Source organism: Callospermophilus lateralis, chromosome 6 (genome assembly GCF_048772815.1).
Source record: "Callospermophilus lateralis isolate mCalLat2 chromosome 6, mCalLat2.hap1, whole genome shotgun sequence".
Lineage (NCBI taxonomy): Eukaryota > Metazoa > Chordata > Mammalia > Rodentia > Sciuridae > Callospermophilus > Callospermophilus lateralis.
In genome coordinates, this window is record NC_135310.1 from 9,246,123 (window position 1) to 9,268,271 (window position 22,149).

The following is a 22,149-nucleotide window of genomic DNA, read 5'->3' on the forward strand; positions in this document are numbered from 1 at the left end:
ATTTGCAGGTCAGAGACACATTTCTTTCACTCTTCCATTTACCATCAATTACTGAACAAGTTCCTACTCTGTACAGGGAATGATGAGCTTACATCTATTATCAGGGTTTTAGCTTTAATTAAAATAATCAGTCTTCATGGGAAATTGCCCTCGATGTGGTACATTGTTCCGTCTCTGCATTAGGCTAAAATGACTCTGCATCATATGGACTAATAAATACTAATATATTTATTATGAAACTTCATGAAAGTTTGATGAAGTTCCAATTACATGCAAGGAGAGTTCAGGCTTAACTGAAATTTGAATGCAAATTTATGGTAATTTAGATCCTGCTCTGGGGTCCGCTTAGGCCTACTTAGGCTCCAGTTCAAAGCTAGCTACATTTCAGCCTATGCTAGGGAAGCACAAGGCAAACATCTGTCTGATGCTTGTGTGACAATTATCTTTAACCCACATTTTAAGGATGTTTTAGACAACATTCACCAGTGGCAACATCAGGGCACCTCATATGCTAGACATTTGAATTTGTCCCAGAGTATGGCTGGGAATTTTGTATGCAGAAGAGAAGAACAAGAACAAGAGGAGCCTACCTACATATCTAATTTGTTACTGCTGATTCCTTAAATACATGCTGGCAAGTGAACTGAAAAGAACATCAAGGTTGTGACATGTTTTCACAGATTAAGAGCATCTGTTAAGGCTGGGCGTGGTGGCGCATGTCTGTAATCCCAGCAGCTTGGAAGGCTGAGACAGGAGGATCACCCGTTTGAAGCCAGCCTCAGCAAAAAGTGAGGCACTAAGTAACTCAGTGAGACCCTGGCTCTAAATAAAATATAAAATAGGGCTGGGATGTGGCTCAGTGGTGGAGTGCCCCTAAGTTCAATCCCTGGTACCCCACACTCTCCCCGCAAAAAGAGCAACTGTTAAGGGATTCAATAAGTAGTATGGAATTGTAGAGTAACAGAGAGCAGTGGAATTAGTGTCTGGGGCTATAACTGCATCTCAGACAGTATCATGGCAGGTCTGCCTCTAATCCCTGAGCCCTGGCTTCCTCATGTAAAGAAAGGGGGTAACAATGCAAAACCTAACAGACTTAAAGGGATGACATTACATTTGTACGTGCAAATCTCTAAACCCAGTGCTTGCTCATAGTAGAGGCTCAATACAATAAAGTCAATCATTCTCAGGAAGAGCCAAGAAAACTACTGACTACCTCAAAAAGGAAGAAAAAAAAAGTTAAATGGCTGTTTTCAGAAACCAGTTACCTTGCACTTGGGGAGGTCTGGGAGGCTGGCGCAAGACGGGGGTGCGGAACCTGCGCTGCATACGCTGGCGCAAGGAGAGCATCGGGGTGGTGGAGGAGTAGCTGGGAGGAGCGCGAGTGGTGGACCGCGGCCAGGACTGGGTGCTCAGGACGGGACTCGGGGTGGCAGAGCCGCGCGGCGGGTGTCTGGTGGGGAGGTGTGCCACTCTGGGGGGACTCCCCAGAGGTGGGAGAGGGGGTCGCTTCCCAGGAGTGGCGTGCTCTTCCTGCGCAGAGATCCCTCCTCGGGGAGCCAGCACGATGGCAGTCCTGTCCTGGGCAAGGCTCCCGTCCGCATATTTGCTGCCCCTGGGGGTAGAGGAATAAGGCCACTTTGGAACAGAGGGAGACAGGGGATCCTCCTTTCCTCCTTTTAAAAATCCCGCGTCCTCCTCTTCCTCGTCCTCCTCCTCCTCGGCGGACACTGACTGCTGAGACTTGGACTGCAAGGGCCACTTGGAAGGAGGCTCTTTCTTCCCGGGTGTGGCCTGGACCCCGGCCCTGCCAGGGGCCCGGGCGCGGGAGTGGGGGCCGCCTGGCCGGCTGGGTCGCAGAGTGAAGCCGGTGGGGCCACGCTGGGGCTTGTCGTCACCTTTCCCTGTGGAAGACGCCACCTGACGGTGCTTGGACAGGGACGGGGTGGCATCCTTCGTGCGGGCAGTGTGGGGGGGAACCTGAACATCCGGGGCCTCGACTTCGGTGCTGTTGTCCTCGTAGCTGCTCTGGGAGTCCCCGTCCTGGCCCTGGGGAGCCGGGCGCAGCACCCCTCGGGAGCTCGCTGTGTAAGGGTCTGAGATCGAGTGGGCGCCGCCCTGCGATGTGGGGCGAGGACGCCCTGCATGGGCAAGGGCGAGTTTGGGCTGGGAAAGTGACCGGTCTGCGTCCTGGCTCCGGGGGCTGGGGGACTGGTGCCGGGGCGGGGAGACCGGTGGAGGGGGCTGCTTTTCGTAGGCCCGGTCAGGTGCCGTCCTTCTAGGAACACTGGACCCAGGGTAGGGCTGCGACCTTGCTGTGGGAGGACGAGCAGGGGTCAGTTGGCGGCCGGTGAACACTGGCTGCGTTTTGGGAGAATGACCGTCGGCGTCCACGTCCGTGCTCTGTTGAACGTCCTGCGCCTTAGAGGACAGAGAGGAGGATTTGCCCTGGGGATGTGCATCTGTTGCAGATTTGGGCATTTCGGGGGTGAGCTCCTTCCGGTACAGGCTGGTTCCTCTCTGGGGGTCTCTTCTTAGAGAGTCCCAGCCGCGAGAGGTGGGCTGCCTGGAGGAGGGCGGCACGTGATCGTTGCCCACAGTGGCTGGAAGTGGCTTCTCATCCTCCCCATCTCCATGGATATCTGAGCCAAGTCTAGAGTGGGAAGCTGGCGGGGAACGACCCCTGGAGGGGACTCGGGAAGCCATGGTGGACTGCGGGGAGGTAGAAGGCTGCAGCCGTGGCCCCCGGCCATTGGTCAGCCTGTTTGAAGACCTGCCATTGGAGGCAAAGGCCTTGTTCCGGAGCAAACTCAGGGGTCCAGAGGCAGGTCGGGCCCTCAAGCTTGGGGTGGTGGCCTCTGCCTGCTTCCCAGTGTTTTCTGTGGTCCGGTCACCATCTCCCCAGTCATCAGAAGTGTCCACTTCTTCAGAGACCTGTGTCCTGGAAGAGAGAGGAGAAGCGACCGAGGAAGACAGGGTAGACTGTGAGGATGCATGGTAATTGGTGGCAGGGGACTCCTGACCATTAACATCCTTCCAGCCCCTGGAAAGAGGGGGACCTGGGTGAGGTTGGGTGGGCAGTAGGCGAGATGAGCCTCTGTGGGGTGGGGAAAGTCTCGGGGGTGGGGCTGGAGCTCTAGAATCTTCCTCCATGGCCCCAGACTGGGGCATCCTTGGTGCAGGGAAGACTGGTTTTGCACCATTGTGTACTGGGCTTCTGTCCCTCAGGATGCTGGAGGCCCCCTGGCGGCTGGGGAACAGGGCCGGCCGAGCCTGGACTGGGTTCTTAGAAGGCGGCTGCTGGGGTGAGGCAGCCTTGGGGTAGAGAGAGCCTTCAGCTTGCTTGTCCTCATCTTGGTCCACCAAGTCATTGTCAATAGAGCTGTCAGAGGGTCCCCCAGCAGGGCGGGGAGAGGGCCCCTGGGGGGCCTGGTGGTGGCCAGGAGAGGACTCCGCAGAGGGGGTAGCTGCTGGGCGAGGATGGGTGACCAATGAGGGGCCACGCTTATCTAAGCCTTCCTTCCGGGGCAGCAGTGGCATTCGGGCTCTGGCTGGAGTCCTGCCTGGAAGCCACTGGCCAGATCTACTTGGTGGCCTTAGGGTTCGCCTCTGGTCTTGGGTCTCTGAAGGCAACTTGGGTGGGTTTTCCAGGGAATCCAGCTCCTCCTCATCGGTGACCTCCGTGGACTGCCGATCTGACTCTTCAGTCTTCCAAGGACGAAGCTGGGGTTTTCTGGGCAGCCCACCATTGGCCAGTATTTTGTTCTTCAAGTCAAGGAGAGGGTCCTTGATATTTCTGCCTGGATCTTTGGGAGAAGGTGAGGAAGGCTCCGGTTTCTTGGGTTTCCAGTTATCATTGGTGTTCTGCTGAACATCAGACTCACTAGTGCTGGCTGTAACAGATTTTAAAGAATTGATGTTAAAAAAAAAATTTTTTTTTTAAACTATATGAGACAAAGGGAGTAACTAAGATGGCAGTATGCAGGTGATCCACATTGTGATCATAATTGGTCACGTCTAGTTCCTTAGAATACTGGAAACTTATTTTTCCAATTATAATATTCTTTTTTTTAAAATCATATTTTGCTCTAAGTAACAGATGTAGTCCTAGAAAATATATGAGAATTGCATCTATACATTAAATCATGTTATCTTACAACTTCTTATCTGCAGGAATTTTGAAATAAGTACTTTGAAATATAGTCAGTCCTCCATATTCATGAGTTCTGCATCTGCAGATTCAGTCAACTTTGATAAAAAATGTTTGGAGTAAAGTACATGGGTGGATGTGTCTATGTTATATGCAAATACTATGCTGTTTTATGTAAGGCACTTGAACATCTGCAGATTTGGGCATCCTTTGGTGTGGGGGGGTCCTGTAACTAATGCCCCCAAATTACTAAGGTATAGCTATAATTTATTGATCTTATAAATGCAAATTTTTATGTAGGATTTTCTTAAAATAACGTATTGTCCATATAATACAAAAATATTATAGGTGTTCTTCACAAGCAAAAATATATATATAACCCAGATACAAAAGTTGAGTGATTTATACTCAAAATTATATGGGAATGTATGTGAGTAACTTGCAAGTGACTGGGGTGAGGAACAAATTTGCCATTTTTGAGGCATTACAAAGAGTTCCTGTGCGTCCTCCTTCTTGCTTAAAATTCCTTTCACAATGGATACATTTACAATTCCAAAATAAAATTTAAAATGAAAAGACTCCCGAGGTAGGCAACATTCCCTACAATTGTCTTTGCACTGGGAGAAGGATCCACAGAGGAAGGGATGCTATAATGGGCAGGAAATTTATATTGCAGTGTGGTGGGCACTGAGAGATTCATCTATTTCACAGTTTGTCCTAGGATAACGCTAATAATGGCTGCACACCATGAATCCTCATAGCACATAATGAAGGAGGGAGCTCTGGAATCTAACCTGTATGTGGAGGAACAAAACAGAAAACATGTTCCCAAAGCAGTCCAGTCTATTTGGGGTCTTTATGAATTTGTTGGTTTTGATTAGATAACTAGACAACTGATTAGATAAACCGGACAACTGAAATCCTCCTGGGTGAAGCTGCATTCCAAACTAATGGAATACAATCTGAAATTGCTAAATGCTCTGCAGGAGAGGCTAGCAATGAAAAATGTCACATTACACTTGCAAAAATGTTCTTTCCCAGTCAACATAATCCCCAAGTTAAACCATGATGTAAAATTAATGGTATAATTCATACATTGATGATACTGTAATAATTATTAACATTAAAATCAATCAAAAGCATTTTAGTCTTTGGGAAAATTAATTTCCAAAAGAACCAGAAAGAAATTTTAGAAATTGATATGCAAACCTGACCCCCTCCCCCTCAAAATAATCATCAACCATGCAGTTCTAAACCTAGAAGCATGATTCAAAGTAACACAAAACAAGTAGCAGAACAGAGATAGAAGGAGAGCCGCAACACACGGTGCTTACTTGTTGGCATAGTGACAATGAAGGCTTTGGAGTGTGGCCCCGGGCCTCTCCTGTTTGCCGCCCGGATTTTGAACAGATAGCGTTCCCCAGGCTGCAGACCGTCCACCAGGGCAGAAGTAGTGTGTCCAGGGTAGGTGAGGGACTTTGCTCCAAATGGTTTGAGAGCCGGGGCGTATGAAAGAATGTACTCTGAAATGATTTGGCAGACGGTTGGAAGGAGGAAACTGAAAACAGTCCTGTGTCCAGCAGACAGACTGTATGGGCAGGATGAATTAGAACGTGCATTACTAAAAATTAACATGCTAGCAATGCACGCCAAGTCAACGGCAGGAGCAGAGGATGCAGCAGAAGGTGAACTCACACCCACTCAGCACCAGACAGCGCTACTCAGTTCATGAGCTGGCCATGTGCTGTGTCAGACAAACCAGGAGGCCAGTCTTCATAATATACACCAGAAATATTGACAGTGTTTTTAAAAAATATTTATTTACTAACTAGCTATGATGGGTTGGCTTATCTTGAATAGAGAAACAAAACCAAACCAGGTGTCATCTGCTAGGAATTGTTTCTGTGTAATCGTTGACATCTTTCAGAGTTTCAGTTTACCAACTTGTGGTACCTTTACTAGTATGTTAAGCCAGACAATTTCCATGTTTAGAATATAATTCTCTTTTAGAGGAATGATAAAAATTCTTAATCAATATATGCTGGTAGGATGTTTCACAGAATTTTAAACTGTGAAGAAAAGTTATTACTAAGTAATAGATTTATGTGATGTCTAATGTTTCCATCATTAATTAGCTACATGTATCAGGCCTGAACCTTGAAAGCCAAACTAAAAGATCTTTTCCCATGGAACAACTGTAACATATGAAGTCATATTTGAAAAAGCATAATTTTAACCTTTAACTGAAAAGTATTATGCTATTTTAATCTCAAGGACCTTGGTATTTACAAAACTTTTCAAATTCATGTGAGTATGACTCAACTAAAAAATTAATTTGAAGTACAGAAAACTCAAGCAATTATCAGGAGCATGGGAGAGCCTTTCTTTTTCCTAAGCTCTAATCTCCAGAAAGTACATGAATTTAAAAACTTTCAACTGAGAATGCTTTCACAGCATTTGTCTGGAAAAAGAGCATTCTTTTCTCATTGAAAATAGCACACTAGTCATTTGCGGTGGTCAAAACTAAGGATTAAGAGGACTTACTGTCTATTAAATTCTGTAATTCAAATTTTTTAATGGATTCAATGTGTCTGGAAAAAAATATCTAACCATGCCAAAGCATATAGTCTCCTATTGTGATTTATGTTTCTCATGCAAATGTAATTATGAATTTTAATCCATCACAACACCCTCATGAAAACTAGGTAGAATTAAGATACGTGAATTCTTTATCATAGAAAAACTCAGTAGCTATTAATCTTTCCCGCAATATTTAGCTGATGACCAGGAGCTTCTTTCACTGAAAAGCTGTAAATATAAACTAGGACATGGGAGAGGAAAAGAACAAATGAGCAGCGTGGTAATAATTCACAAGAGGACCAATACTTCTTTTTTAGAACTAAAAAAGTAGTCAGCCAAAAGCTGTTTGTATTCCACTTCATAGGCCTTTTCAGCAGCTCCAAACTTAATACCCAGGGAACTAATATCTTGCTTGTCATAAAAACAAGGCCATAAAAACACAACTAAACATTTATTCTCTTTAATCTCTCTGATTTATTCCAGTGGGCAGAATGAGGAAGGATAGTACAATCTTTTTTAAAAAAAACTGGAACTTGATAGTGCATTGAGTGTAGAAAACACCCTTCTGCATGGACCTCCCTTAACTTTACTGTCCCATAAAAAGACACCCTCCATGTCCTACAGGATTGTTATGATCAATCATTCTAAGAACTAGTTCCTATTTTCTACTAAATTCTCAAAAGAAATTGATGGTCATTTTCTGGATTTTTAAAACTTACACAAACTTTTCATAGTTTCTGCACATATTAGAAAGTTGGCTTCCAAACCTTAGTAGCAACAAAAAAAAATATTCTTTTCTTGAATAAAAATTTCATTCTCTCCCTGTGTGCGGTGCATTTGAATAGGCAACGTCTGGAAACCCCCAGCATGGCTCTAAAGGTCTCCACACTTCTGCAAGTTTCTGGAATGCTTTTTACATTGAACCAAAAGACCTGTGTATTTCATTTCTCGACCTAAATAAATAACTAAAAAATGAAAAACAAGGAATTAATCCATTTTTCAGAATTTACTACTTAAATTTTTCAAATCCATTAAAAGCTTTCACAGTCCTTTTAAAGGGTCTCCCACTGACTCCTACATTCATAATCTTTCTGCACAATGAAAAGCTTGTAGCATGGGAAAAAAAAAAAAAAGATGTTGTTAGGATGGGCAAAGGTCATGACGTCAGACACATGCAATGTTGCATCCCTGCTGAGGGCAACACCAAAAAGCTGCTTCCAGGAAGAAGAGAAGAATAATCCCCTTTGTAGCTACTCGGATCGCAGAAAACAAAAATCTTGCCTGAAACATCTTTGCCCCTGGAGTTAGCACCTCTTGTACACCTTGTGTCCCTATTTCTTTTTTAGTCACCAAAGCGGTGATCTGAGGCAGTGTCCATCAGTCAACACAACTTAGTGGGGGGGGGGGGGGAGAGGTCCCTACCTTTCACTCTTCCCTCAGTCTCCGGCAGCGCATCCCAGGACACGGTGACAACTGTAGGTTTGTCATTCACCGGCCACACGTTCAGGTTTTCAGGAGCAGTGGTCGGAGCTACAAGGAATCAGACATTTTACGGTGCCGAACAGACATCCTAAAAGTCAAGGGCACACAGTCCCTAGGTACACACTGCTTAACAAAGAGTTCCCATGTGTGAGTCGGGGACACAAGAGAGAGATGTCAACACATGCTCTTTGTGGAGTAGAGCGACTTACGTCACTTCTACCCACAGTGAATTTAGACTTATCTAAGAAGTGCTTTCAGGAATTCAGAATTCTCGAATGGCTCAATATTGAATATACAAAAAAGATTAAAATCCAGTTCCAACGTCTTTTAATACAACTTTTAGGACAACATTGAAAAGAAATGTACCATAGCCTTGGATACACAGCAAAATCCACCCCTGGACTCAAATACAGGCTCAGCCCCAGTAATAAAGAGTGTATCCGCCTATATCAAGAGCCAGGCAGCACCTCGGGCATCCTCAAGCATGACAGTGACAATGACTGCCAGACACTGGCACTTCATGTGCTCCAGGTGTCAGGACAACATGCCAGCAGAAAAGGACAGCAGAGGACAAAACGTGGGTGTAAGGAACAGCCCCTTAACTTCTGGGACTTTCTCTTTTTTAGATTCTTTTTTACTCAAACCCTAACACTAATCCGAACTTCTTTGCATTTATAAGTAGAAATACTACTAAGATTTAGGGTTAATATGACTTTAAAAAAGAATGCCCATGCTTGTCTTTGTCACCACTGTCTAAATCTTATTTTAGGAGCTATTCCCAAATAGAAAATCAAAGGCTGTTTCAAATACAGACCAGATTCCGGTGTTCTTTGGAAGACAGATGTACTCCATTTGCCATCTCTTTCACCCTGGGAGATACGGACTGCAAATTCATACACGGTATCTGGGATCAGGCTCTCGATCAGCACGCGCCTGTTGGCGATCTGCTTGTAATCCCACCTGGCTGATTCCCCCTTCTCTCGATAGCGCACGGTGTACTGTCTATGAGAAAACACAATGCACCAGTGCAGCCGGCTGACCAGAGTCTCTGCAGCTCAACACTAGAGTCCTTGCTTTTTTTCCTTCCCCATAAGTAATAACTTTTGGAGGTAACTAGGGAAATCAAAGAGGAGAAAAATCTGAATTTTTGACTATGTTATTGGCTCAAAGAATCCACTTAAGTTCCAAGCAAAGGTGTCTAAAATAGACCAGGAAAGATGGAGCATGGTGCTCAAAAGAACAAGCAGAGATCAGAAAGGGAAGGGATGGAAGGGGGCAGATTTTATGAGGCAACCACCTTATCAGGTGTGTGTTAGTGTGTATATGTGTGTGTATGTGTGTGTGTGCGCACACGCACACACACGATGAACAGAGGGACAACACTGAGGACCAGAACCAGCCCAAGTATTCCAGCTCTCCAGAAAAGAAAGACTAAAAAGACTCATTTCATGAGACAACAGGCATGTTTCCTATATATCCAGGAGGAGAGAGAACATGTGGCTTTGAGTAGACTTATTACCATGAAATGGAGCAAAAACGTATAACAAATAGAGCAAGACAGAGGAGCTTGTACTCTGGTGTGTGTTCCAGGGAGAGAATCGTGGTGTGAGTGAACCTGGCAGTGCGCAAAACCCAAAGAGCACACATCCTCAGCACTCTGAGAGTGGCCTGCACTGCTTACGGGATTCCTTTCTATAGAGATTTTCTTCACGGCCTCTTTGCACTAGAAAGCATTATGAACGTGTATTCATTATGTTTAATAAGTCAGGCAAAGTCTTCAGTTGCCAGCATGGCATGCCAATCAACAAAGCAGTTCTGCTAAGAGAACTCACACCTGCTGCTTTTCAGCAGAATGGTGAAATCAGAGCCCAGTGGTAATCAGGACAGTTGGTGCTGGGGAGGGCCATAGGGCCAGAGAGAACACTATGAACCTCCTGAGGTCTTTCAAAGGAAGCAGATGTCTTTTTAACCAGCCGATAGTCAAGGAAGCCATAAATTTAACAGGAATAACTATATGTACACATATATGAATGTTAGCTTTTATGTATATATGTGTGTATATGTATATAACTTATACATACATATATTTATAGATACATACATTATATATATATATATATGTAATCTCAGCAGTATATTCCATTCATTTAAAAATATATTGCCCTTTCCTGGGTGCTGATAGTTTCAAAATTGAATACATAATAACTAAGTCATCAAATTTTTTACTTTCTCTTGGTTATATATAATATGCATTTGGCCAATGAACACACAAAAACTTGATGACTATATTCACTAGAGGCCTTTTAACATAAAAAATTAATTTGACCTTACAATTGCTTTTCCTTTTATTGCTTTTGCAAATGAACACAATAATCAGAATAGCATTTCATCATGGTCTAATAGAAAGTCAGGTATGCTTTGCTATGCATGGATGGGAAGCAGTTTTGAGGAGCTGCTAAGGTATTATACAAAATCCTCCACTCTACATAAAAACCTACCTCACTGCCACGCATCAGTAAGCTCCTCCCAAGGCAGAGGTTGCCCATGAACAGAACAGCAATGAGATGAAACAAAACCCAACCAGGGGCCAAGGAAAAAAATAGAATCCAGGAAAATTCCAGACCCAAGATAAAACTCGTGAGCAAGTGAGATGTGAGGTCTTGCCCTGTGGCTTCCACGAGGCCCTGGTAGCTTCAGAGTCTTGATCACCAAGGAATATTCTACCATTCAACCACATGCCTTTTCAGGGGAAACCCACATTTCTCATACTTAAAGGAACGTGCAAAAATACCTTGATGCAACAATTTTCTTCTGCTTTTCCAAGAGAGGATCCACCCAGGCCACAAGCACCGACTGGGATGACATGACTCGGACACTGATGTCTTTGGGCACATCCAGCTCGTCCTCTTCTGAAAAGACACAGGGCACACCAAAGGCCATCTCTAACCAGAGGCTCTGCTTCAAGCTCCTCTGGCCAGAGCTTATGATTCACCCTGTATGGCTTTTAATTATCTATGCTTGAATTAGACAAAATGAAACAAATAGATTTAAGAAATCATTTCAAAATGGTTAGTGTAGAATAACGAAAATCTCCACCATTGCTGTTCTTGAACACAGCTAAGAAATGGGCCTTTCAATTTCAAAGCAGCCCAACCCAATCAACATACAGAACCAGGCAAAAGGGATGCTTTGCCTTGGAGGAAGGCTCTTCAAGTAACTCATTGTCGCTCCTTATTCCCTGGAATAGTCAACAACTTTATGGAAAGCAAAAATTTAGGGGAAGAAAAGCTCAACTTGCATTTTCTTGGGGATAATAACATGAAGAGAAAACTGGTTCAGACAGCTCTAACAATCACATCGGGCTCAAGGTCCATACATGTTAGAATATGTGATTGCAAGACAGACTCAAATTTATATCCATATAAGAATTCAGTTTGCCAATTTCTTATAAATATTTATCTTTGTTGTCAGTAGATATCATAGTCACCAAGCAAATAGTTCAATCTCAAACAAATTAATATTCATAGATGTCTTCGATTTGGCATTATAATCTCTTGGACTTTATGTTTACTTTTTGTTTTTTCTCTTCACTTTACAGGGACCGTGTTTCATTTTACCTAAGTAAGGGAAGGTGGAAATATTTAACATTATAAAAGAGTGATATAGGGGCTTTTTGTATCGTAGCAATTAATAAATAATGAAAGTAAAACATTGTTATATATGGAAATTCTTTATACAACATAAAAAAGTACAACAGATTTCATTTTACATTAAGAATTCTTAGAAAAGAAAGCTATGTGTTGCAGATTGTCTCTTCATGAAGGCACCTGACCCAGAAAAGGTTTATACCCTCATATTACTTTCATATTTATTCATGTCAATACATGAGTAATATGAAAAATAACTGTGTTGTACATGGGAAGAAATATTCCTTAGTAAAGGGACATCAACCAGGCTATCAGCAAACCCTGATGACAACTTTTCCTCACTCCTCTCCATGCCATTTCTACGCACGGTTAGCTGATGTTAACGAGTGTCAACATCAGAAGATGATATTTCTTGCACTTTATTCAGTGTCTTCCAGGGACCATTTATGCATGGATCTGATTCTGCCTTTACATGGTGTAAAGCTTCCCACCTGCTATCAGGGCAGAGCTACTGCACCAGGAAGCCATAGAGAATGCACAGTGAAACCGACTTCATCACATGAACTCTCCAGCCTCCGCATAGGAAAGACATATGCTTATACCCCAAATGCAACTAACTCTGCCCTCTTGTTTGCTTTATCCTCCATGAAATTTACATAATTCATCACAGCCAGCATCATGTGAAAATAAGTCAGCGTTCACATTTTTAGACTGCGGTGTCACCAAAGGCATTCTGGGAAACATACCTGAGATCTTGCGCTTCGTGAGGGCAGCCCTATAGACTGGCTGACTCCGGCCCTGGGAGTTCATGGACTGCAGGGAGACCACGTACACGGACTCCGAGGCTGTGAACCAAACAGCAAGGCCTGAGGCCGGCCGGACATCTCTGGAGCACCCGTGCATTCCCCCCCTTCCCTCCGTTCCATTCCACCTCCCAGGGGCTTTCCCTCCTCTTCAGGACAACTAACCAGGATCCCACCAAGTGTAGGAAGTAATCTCAAAAGGAACACTATTATATTAGAAAAATGGGATTTTTACTTTTAACTCCTGAAAAGTAAATTTCTAGCTTATTATCAGGATGAAAGAGAGGTAAACTATGCTTAGAAAAATGAAAAGCACATTTACCCACATAATTCCCCCAATTGCTTTTAACTTCCAAAAGACAGAAGAGGGAGTCACTGTTTCTATCTGTCCAAAAAGAAGGGAGAAGCAAAGGAACAACTGACAAGCAGGTTAACAGCCAGAACATCTCTCTTTACAGCGGGAGGCTGTGCCCTTCGAGGACAAAATCCTTAAAGATTTGCTAAGAACAAACGAAAGACTTTGAATGTATCCTTTATTGCTGGGCTTCCCCCAAGAGGACGAGACGTGAAGGGTCCCAGCAGCAGCAGCATCCACCCAATGCTCCTGCCCGTTCATCAGGTGGAAGTGCGCAGAGAGGCAGGGGAGGAGAAGGAGCAGGAGCAGCCCTGTCTCCACAGGCAAGGAAGCCACACTTCCCTCTTGGAGTGCCGCCGGCACCCGCTGTCCAGGTCTGTCATAAATACAGCCAGCAAAGCTCAGGACCCCTCCAGCCTGGCTGTGCACAGAAGGTCTCCAGTCCCAGCAGATGCAGCCTGGGTGGCCACAGCGGGACTTCCTCTACCCAGTACAGGGCTTGGGAAGAGAGAAGGCTGGCACAACATTCCAACGTGATCGAAGACAAAATTTCAAAGACAACAGGGATGAACACAGTCAAGATGAGGAGAGCAACAGCCCCTCCCCTCATGCAGAGAAGCAGCCTGACTGGAGGAAGCCGCCTGGATCAGGAAGCAACTTAGACGACAGCCTGGTGTCATCCTTGAGGTCAAAATGGTGGCGGCTGGGACAGCGGATGGAGCCCAGGGCATAACTTAAAGCCACTGTCAGACCTGGAAAATGAGCCTCACACTTGAAATAGTGTTCTGTCCCTGACCGGCTCCTGAGTATTGAAACAAACACCCAGACCGACCCGGCGCTGAGCGTCCGTCCACGGTAAACTCACCGAGCTTCTTGATTTCGTGTGTCCGCTCATCTCTGGTCAGTGGAACGTAATTCATCTTCCGGCCACTTTCCCCGTAGCCCAGAAGAAAACCCCGAGATCTGCGTGGACTCTTGGCTCCAGACAGGCGCGGCGCCTTCCACGCCACAGACAGCCTGTCGTCTGAGGACCGGACGCGCACACGTAAGGGCTTGTTGGGCGCTTCCTTCTCTTAAAGAGGGCACGACATAGAGACCATTAAACAGTAGCCAGGGAGAGTCCACCGTGACGGGGTGGAGTCTCTGCAAACGTGGCACCTCAGCCGTTCGCAGCGGGGCCTAACAGACCTTTTTGGGGTAACAGATTCTGGAAAGACCACCTTTCCCCCAAGGGTATCAGCACTCCCTTCGTAAGTTCCTCCCTGACTCTCACACCAAGAGAGCTTAAGAAGAAAAACCAAAACCGTGCCACGCGGAGAGGCAGCCGGCCAGAAGCCTTGGACGCCTTACAGTGTCTATTTCCTTTTGTCCTCTTAGGCCAAAGCTATATATTCTCTGGCAAGCACTAAAGGTCAATGTAAAAACATGGCAGAGGCCCATTATGTGCAATTTATAACTGTCTTCCATAAAGCGGTTACACTGTAATGTTGAAAAGTCAGGGTTCCCTGCCTTAGCAACCAACGACTAACAGCCAAATGCTAACTGATTTGTTTGGGGTCTTAATTTTTCTCCCACATGTGAGTCCTATCCCTCCAGGAAAGCCCTCGACAGGCCACATCATTGCTGCTGTCCTCAGCATCTGTCATTTTCTTGTGAAATAAATCAGTTTCGTGAAATCCTCTGGCTGATCGGCCTCATCTCAAGAAACACTCTCACTGTGTACTCTCAAAGGAACATGCCCAGTGGCTACCACTCAGTGCTTAAAGTCTTGCTCCCACATCAAGGCAGAGCTGATACATCTGGGAACAAGCGTCATGCATCACGTGCCTACCACATTGCCCATTTCTAACAGTGGACCACATTCGAGCCCTGGGGAGGCTAGAAACCATCTTTTTAACTGTGTGAGCAGTTAATTCCCAACTATTCTTCTTCTACTAAGTGCATTAACCCCATCATCAATTCTGACTAATCTTATTAATCTGGAAAATTCTCAGCTAAACTAAGACATAAAAACCAAAACTAATGTCATGAGTTATTGGAGCTCAATCATACATAAACAAGTAGCCATTGCAAAGGGTTGTTCTGCCAGACCCCTGGCTCCAACACTGTGAACCTAATCAAGGAGTGTCCTTGGGTAGATCAGCTGGAATTGCTTGACTGGTCTCTGGACTCCCCTACTAAGAGACTACCATGTAATGGCCAACAAATATTTCACCAAATATACAAAACAGTAACTATTTTAAGGCATTTGCTTTTAACCCAATAGTGTAGTCCAGCAAAAGGAAACACTACCTGGGTCTTCTGTGTCAACTAGAAAATAAGTTGCTGCACAAAGATGGCACTCTCTGCCTGCAGTTCTGCGCCAGTCCTGAGTCCTCTCTAGCCAAGCATGTAGCAGTGGGCACAGTGTTCCTGGGACCACTAGGCTTTGGGGAGTCTCTGCTCAGGAAAATCAGATTCTAACTCAGTAACCCCTGACTCTCCACAGTAAAAAGCTGAGGGGGGCGGGAGCAGTAAAAAGCAAAATGTCCCTTGGAACTTCAAACAGGGATAGAGCTCCTTTGGAGGAAGGCATCAAGTTCCAAGGACAAGGAGCTGGTATGACCCAGATGGTGTAAGCTTATTGCTGATGTGCCCAGCCTGGGGCTCTGTCCTGAAGCCCACCAGATCCACCAAACATGAGCCACACAGCCCAGTGGCAGGGACAGCAGCTTGCCAATCACTCCCTGACCCCAGGAACCAGCCCGTGCCTAACAACTCCACTCTGGGGTCCAAGGATGGGGCCAGGACGCCGAACCATGCAGGGGAACAGGGCTGAGCTAGTTCCAACACAGTCAATTTCACATGGACCCCAACAGTTTGTAGGAGGCTCTGCTTCCTTAGAACAGTACTAAGGAAAGTAGAAAAGATATCCTCGTCCCCAGGAGAAAACTGAGGTCCTCAGAGGAGAAGCAGCTGACCTGAGGTCACAAAGCTCTTTAGTGCCAAGCAGGGACACAAATGCCACCATTCTGATCCCAATGTGTCCCCTCTTAACGATGCCCCTTCCATTTAAGCTCAGTCCTCACCCCATGTGCCCTTCCCCTGGCCACCCAGCCCCTTCTGCTCAATGTGAACCCAGGCTCCCTGCAGAGTGTAACCCACCGCCTTGAATGGAAGGCATGGAACATGATGAACCATTCGCTGTCCCAAGCAGGTAGCCAAGGACAGGAGAGGGGCTCTCGCCAAGGACTCCCTGACCCCACCCTGAACTGACCCATGACCCCCAGGCAGCTCATGCAGTCTGGGTAAAAACACAAACCCGAGCAAACTTCGATACCTCCAAACAAAATCCCCTCTTTCAAACCCTTGTGTTTAGAAAACCAACCTCATATTTTTCAAGTACTTTTGAAAATTTCCTTTATTATTCTGAGTAACATATACTGTCAAGCATCTTTTGTAGATCATCTGGTAACCCTCTTTAAAGTGCACACCCCATATGGTTCAAATCCATTTGCAATTAAATGATTGAAGTGTTTGTCTAGGCTGTGTGGGACAGTCCACCAAAGCCTTCTGAACTGTCCTAATAAATCTCTGTGGATCTTTTATCTCGAACACAGGAAGTCACAACTGCCAAGAGCCTGCAAGCCCACATCCACCAACACTGAGTGCATCTCAGCCCTGGCAGGACATACTCCCTGGGTCGCTCTGGTCCAACAGAACCAGGTAATCCATACTCAGAGCTGGTGGATAACAGAACTCCCACAGCAATTATCACACCACCCCTTGTTGCAGTGGATGTCAGAAAGCCAGGCAGGACTGGGATCTCTCTCCTGATTTGGACCACCAGCTTTGAAAATAGGCAAATATTCTGAAGTTGTCCAAAATAAAATCTATTCTTTTCAGTAAGGAAAAAAAAAAATTCTAAATTCCACATGATGCTTTGCCCATTTATAATTCTATGCTGGTTAAACCTGGCTGCTTCTAAACTGGGCTGCAAAACTCAGTCTGCCTCAAATCTATTACTTTTGGGTGACTTTTAGAGTTCTTCCTCACCTTCAGTCTCTTCCTCCGTGAAACAGTGTATATCATGTTGGGTTTTATACTATAATCCACGTAAAACATTGAGGCTCCTACCTCGAAGACATTAAGCATGCTAGGTTATGTAGCTATTATTTGGAGCTCAAAGGTCCATGTACTAAAGTCCTGATCCCCAGCCGTTGGGAGGTGGTGGAACCTTTAAGAGATGAGGTCTTTAGGTCGCTGAGGGCTTGCCCCAAAGGTGTCCCGGCCATGAGTGGGTGGTTTGGCTCTGCTACATGCTCCCATGGTGATGGCTGCCTCACACAGACCCAAGCAGTGGGGTCAACCAATTTTAAATTCCAAAATAACCCTTTTCCCCTTATAAATTGGTACCTCGAGAAATTGTTATAGTGACAGAAAACTGACTACCACAGTGGCAATGGCAAAAATGGAGTCCCTCTTTCATCAGACTGCTACCTACGTGGACTGCCCCCTCTGAACAGGAGCATGTCACAGAACTTAGCTCTAAGCTTCGCACACAGGGTCACCGAAAACCAGATAAGGGCAAAAGAAATCTGCCCCAAACCCTTTATGTTGACAACCTTCTCAAATAGGAAGCTGTCCACATCCATGTGATTTTTTTTTTTTTTTTTTTTTTTGGCCTCGTAAAGCAGAAGCGCTAGTCCTCATCTCCATCAACATCTAACATGCTCGAAGCCCCTACTCTTCACTGGTGTGGCAGAAGGCCGGCACACTGCAGGTATCAGCCCATGGCTTTGAGAGGTTCAGGGATCATCCCACCAACTTGTCTGATGACCCACTGTGCTGACCACAAAACTTCACAATGATGGACCTCTCCCTGTCCCCATGGCTGAAAGAGCAGGCCTGCATTATCATGGGCCTTTGATGCCCACCCTCTGCCCCATCATCCCCAGCATCAGCCTTCAATATAACTGTGGACACTTTGCCCGCAGAGCAGGAGGGAGGCCGGGCACTTCCACCAGAGATCAGGTGCTCAAGGTCAGAATCACCTGCAGCCTGTGAAAATGCACCCTCATCTCCACGTCTGGAAGGGCCAGGTGACAGGTGAGGCTCTGGGCCTTCTGTGCATCCCTGATGCATAGGCAAGATGAGGAAGAGGAGAGCACACAGGGGAGAAAGAAGGAAGGGGGCAGGAAAGGGAGGGAACCGTGTTAAAGAGCAGCGAACGCCAACTGTCCACAGCCAGAGTGGAGCCAGGACACTGGCTTGGTAGTTTCAACACCCTGACAACAGGCCCAGGCCCAGTCTGGCTGGCTTCTCTGAGATAAGGTTCATTACACCAACCTCTCACTAATGTCTACCAATGTCTAGAGCTCGTTCTTCTAAAGGAAATTCTGACACATGATCCTCCTGAGCCATCTTTGAGAGGATTCAGAAATCTCTCTTCAACACACCTAATACTTGAAATACAATCGTGTCTCTCAACAACAGGGACGTGTCCTGAGAAATGCACCATCGGGAGACACTGCTAGGGACTAACTCAAGCCAAGACAGCCGGGATGTCTCCAGGGGCATGCTGTGTAGGCAGCGCAGCGTCATGCAATGCACAGCCGGGCTTCCTCTCAAGTCCTTGAAGGGCCGCATTTTCCTAACAAATAACCTCCATCCTTTTTCACCATTTACTTAGTGAATTTCACATGGTGCTTAAATAAGCCCAGCTATTTAACAAAAACAAGGGGGGAAAGGAATCCATCTGTCAGAGTGTCACCCACCAGTGTAAGGCCCTTGGGCACATGTCCTCACAATAGCCCACAAGCCACCTGTTTGCTGACAAAGACAACGAGGTGGAGGGAACGGGTCCCAGCCCGGCAGATGCAGGCCCTGAGCTGAAGGGGGAGCCCGGGCCGTGGGATCTGTAGCCCCAGACCTCTCCCCTTCAGCTCCTGTTTGCAAGCTCTGCTGGTGGCAGTGTTGGTGTCTCCGTTGGCCACACTGTGGCACGGGTATGACCCAGCCCTGGGAGCAGGCTCTCTGAGGCTGTGAATGCCCCAGGTGAAAGATCTGGTGGTCAGCACCAGAGACCCTCGGGTCCACGCATCCCGCCTACAGAGCGTGTCAACCAGACTCGCAGCAGCCTGGGGCCCCAGGAGGAAGTCGGTGCCATCGGGAGCTTCCCGTGCCTGATTCCTCTTAAACGGAGAAGCATCCCTCGTGCTCCCAGGGAAGACCAGAGGAGGAAAAGCCAGATGCCACACACGCCCATCCCGCCACCCTCAGAGACCCCCGGACGGCACCCCTCGGCCAGCACTGGGGGTCAGGAAAGCCTTGCTGCATTTTCAGGGCTTGGAGAGAAGGTCTTAGAAGTGGAATGGACAAGAGAAAAGGGGAAAGTAAGAACTTGACCTCCCCAAGCTGACAAATGCCAGTGCCTACTGTTGCAGGTGGTGGAAGCCCAGAGCCTTTGTAGAGCTCTCACACTGACTTTCAGAACAAGCGGGCCAGCATGCAGGCCTTAGTTCCAGGTTTCTGAGGCTCCCTGGGACTGCCGAGTACGTAGAGATCCTCTTTCCACCTTCTAAGATCCCGCAGGGACATCTAGGATGTCATGGGGTGAAGAAGCCAGGAAGGGCCTATACATAAAAGTCAGCGCATAGAAAAGAGGAGAGAAAGTGGCCAGGCCCCTCTCAGAGACAAAGCAGACACTTGGAGCCACCTTAGGGCCACTGGGGTTCCACCAGGTTGCTTTGTCTATTCGTTTCACAGGAAAAGGGCTGCGCCGCTTGATCACTTAACCAAGCTTTCCTCACCCTTTTCACCAAAGTTTACCTAACAGCAAAGAAAATGAACTTGATCTGCAGAGTCCTGGAGCAAGGCGATTTGTTCACAGTCTTTGTTTTTATCTCAAATTTTCACTTGAGCCAGGTCTGGTGGCGCAGAACTGTAATCCCAGCAACTCGGGAGACTGAGGATTGCAAGTTCAAGCCAGAGTCAGCAATTTAGCTAGACCTCATTTCAAAATAAAATAAAAGGGGCTGGGCGTAGTCAGTGGTATAGCACCCCTGTGTTTGAATTTTGTAGACTACTCCATAATATTGTGGTGCTCGTTTAAACTTTAAAATAACATTTTTAGTGCCTGACCCTCAAAGAACACTGCCCACAGGGGTGGACAGTTCCTTCATGCCTTTGTGGACTCTGGATATTACTCTGTTCCCTGAAGTTCTAGGAATTATAGTATGTCGGTGGCTCCAGGATGTCATCCTGTCAATCAGTGACTCTATCAATATCAAGAGCCTAGGAATATCAGTGAAAATTACTTTGCGCCCATGAATTCACTCACTGTCTAGGACTGAGGCTGTGCTAGGTCTCAGGATGCCAAGTTGATGGCAGACACAGCCATCACTATTAATGACAGCAGGGGACTGCTCAGGCTGGCAGTGAAACCCTTGTTCCTAGCAAGAACCAGGAGGCTCTGTGACTGCCTACGTGAATGTGTCTCTCAGTTTTCACAGATTGCAAGTCTTTTGCGGGGCATCTCCACTGTGTAGACAGGGCTAGGTTCTCTGACCCATCCAGGGCAGTGGCTTATCTATAAGATCAATGCCTGTTGCCAATGTCCTTGTAATTCTGATGTAGACATCACTGAGCCATTGCAAGAGGAGCTCTGGGATAGCCCTTCCCTAGCCCAGGCCACTGGCTCCTATCCCAGGCCCAATCCACCCCCTAACACAGTGGTGGGAGTGGAGGGTCAGGCAGCAATGAAAGGAGGGATCATTTGCAATGAAAGATGCCGTTACATAATGGCAACCGGTTGATGACCTTAAATAGACAGTGCTTCCTTTTAGGACTAATACATGAATTTGCAGAGATATAGATAAGAAACTCTGGCCTTTCTCAGGGGCAGGGCGGCTCCTGGCCTGTACTTTGTCCCTCTTAGACATGCAAAGTGTGGAGATTATGGGCTCAAGATACTCAGTTCAGAGTTTTCAATTTCCACATCAGTCATATTTAACTAAGCAAACTGTCAAGGATATGGCCCTGAAAATTTTGATGAAATATTGATAGAAAAAAGAGAGAATGCATGCTTGGGGCACATATGTTATAAACCCACAGGCATTTCTGATTAAAGGAATGCTAGGTTAGGGTTCCAAAGATGAACCTCACGTCGTCCTGCCCAGAGTCTAACTGGGCTCTGTGTATGAAGTCGGCCTTCCGGGGACTGCAGATCCAGAGCCTGACAAGGCCTACAAGCAAGCTCATGCCAGCAAGAGACAGAAGAAGGGACATGGCTGTCATCAGACAGTGGCATTCAGGATTCCAGATGGTGGAGGGAACAACTCGGTCCCCGACTCTGGACTCTATGACACCAGGAGGTGGGAAGATCAAATAGGTCATTATCATGGAGACAGACATGGCCCGGACGCCTGGTGGAGAAACACATCACAAGCCAAGTGCAGCTGTAGTCAGGGCGCAGGTGGAGGCCAGGGGTGGTGCATAAGGAGGGAGTACCTGGACCATAGGTGCACAGCACCCAGTGCTGGCAGGAAAGGGCCAGGGAAGAGCTCTGGACTCTCCACTCATCCTAATGCCCAGGAAGTCAGCAGCCTCCATGAACTAAAATAAAATGTCAAGAAACAAAAAGCAAAAAGCAGTCTTTTGTTTTAGTGCTAGACTGGGTTTACCTCCACAGTTCAAGAAAAGCACAAAGGACTAGATCTTTAGAAAATTATAAAAATCATTAAAAATAGATCTGAGTATATTAAGAGCTAAAATTAACCAGAGTCTAACATGGTTTCCAACATGAAAATTTTGGCAAAAGCAGAAGAGTTGGCCCAGCCAAATCTGTGGGCTGGTCAGTAGCAAAGTTAGGACATGTCCCTATCCTGACCCCTGGGGCCTGGCTCTGCCTGGCCCCATTGCCCCAAATGCAGCCACAGAAAAAAGTTAAACAGCTCACAGAAAAAGAAGTCTACAGAAATGCTGGATACTAGTATTCCAGTAAGTGAGCAGTGGGTCATCTTGTCCCCATGGTCAGCTCAAGGATATGGGTCTACATCCCAACAAGAGGGAGAAAACTTCTTCACAGGGACAGGGGATGTGTGCTCTGCAGGAAGCCCAAACATCTGCCCTGAAGTGGCAGTTTTGCTTCATCTC

At 46.4% G+C, this 22,149-nt stretch overlaps 1 protein-coding gene across 2 annotated transcripts in view; it reads right to left on the bottom strand.

The window, feature by feature from the left end:
• Positions 1–22,149, bottom strand: part of Fndc1 (fibronectin type III domain containing 1) — an 84,133-nt gene that overhangs the window by 29,876 nt on the left and 32,108 nt on the right. Inside the window, exons 5-11 of one of the 2 annotated variants that reach the window (XM_076858074.2) lie at positions 13,880–14,086; positions 12,603–12,701; positions 11,001–11,118; positions 9,024–9,211; positions 8,150–8,257; positions 5,482–5,670; positions 1,266–3,890 (exon numbers count right to left, since the gene is read on the bottom strand). In XM_076858074.2, the coding sequence (XP_076714189.2) occupies positions 1,266–3,890; positions 5,482–5,670; positions 8,150–8,257; positions 9,024–9,211; positions 11,001–11,118; positions 12,603–12,701; positions 13,880–14,086 (3,534 nt within the window). The remainder of the gene's footprint in view (positions 1–1,265; positions 3,891–5,481; positions 5,671–8,149; positions 8,258–9,023; positions 9,212–11,000; positions 11,119–12,602; positions 12,702–13,879; positions 14,087–22,149) is intronic. The other variant, XM_076858075.2, reaches the window with a different exon arrangement.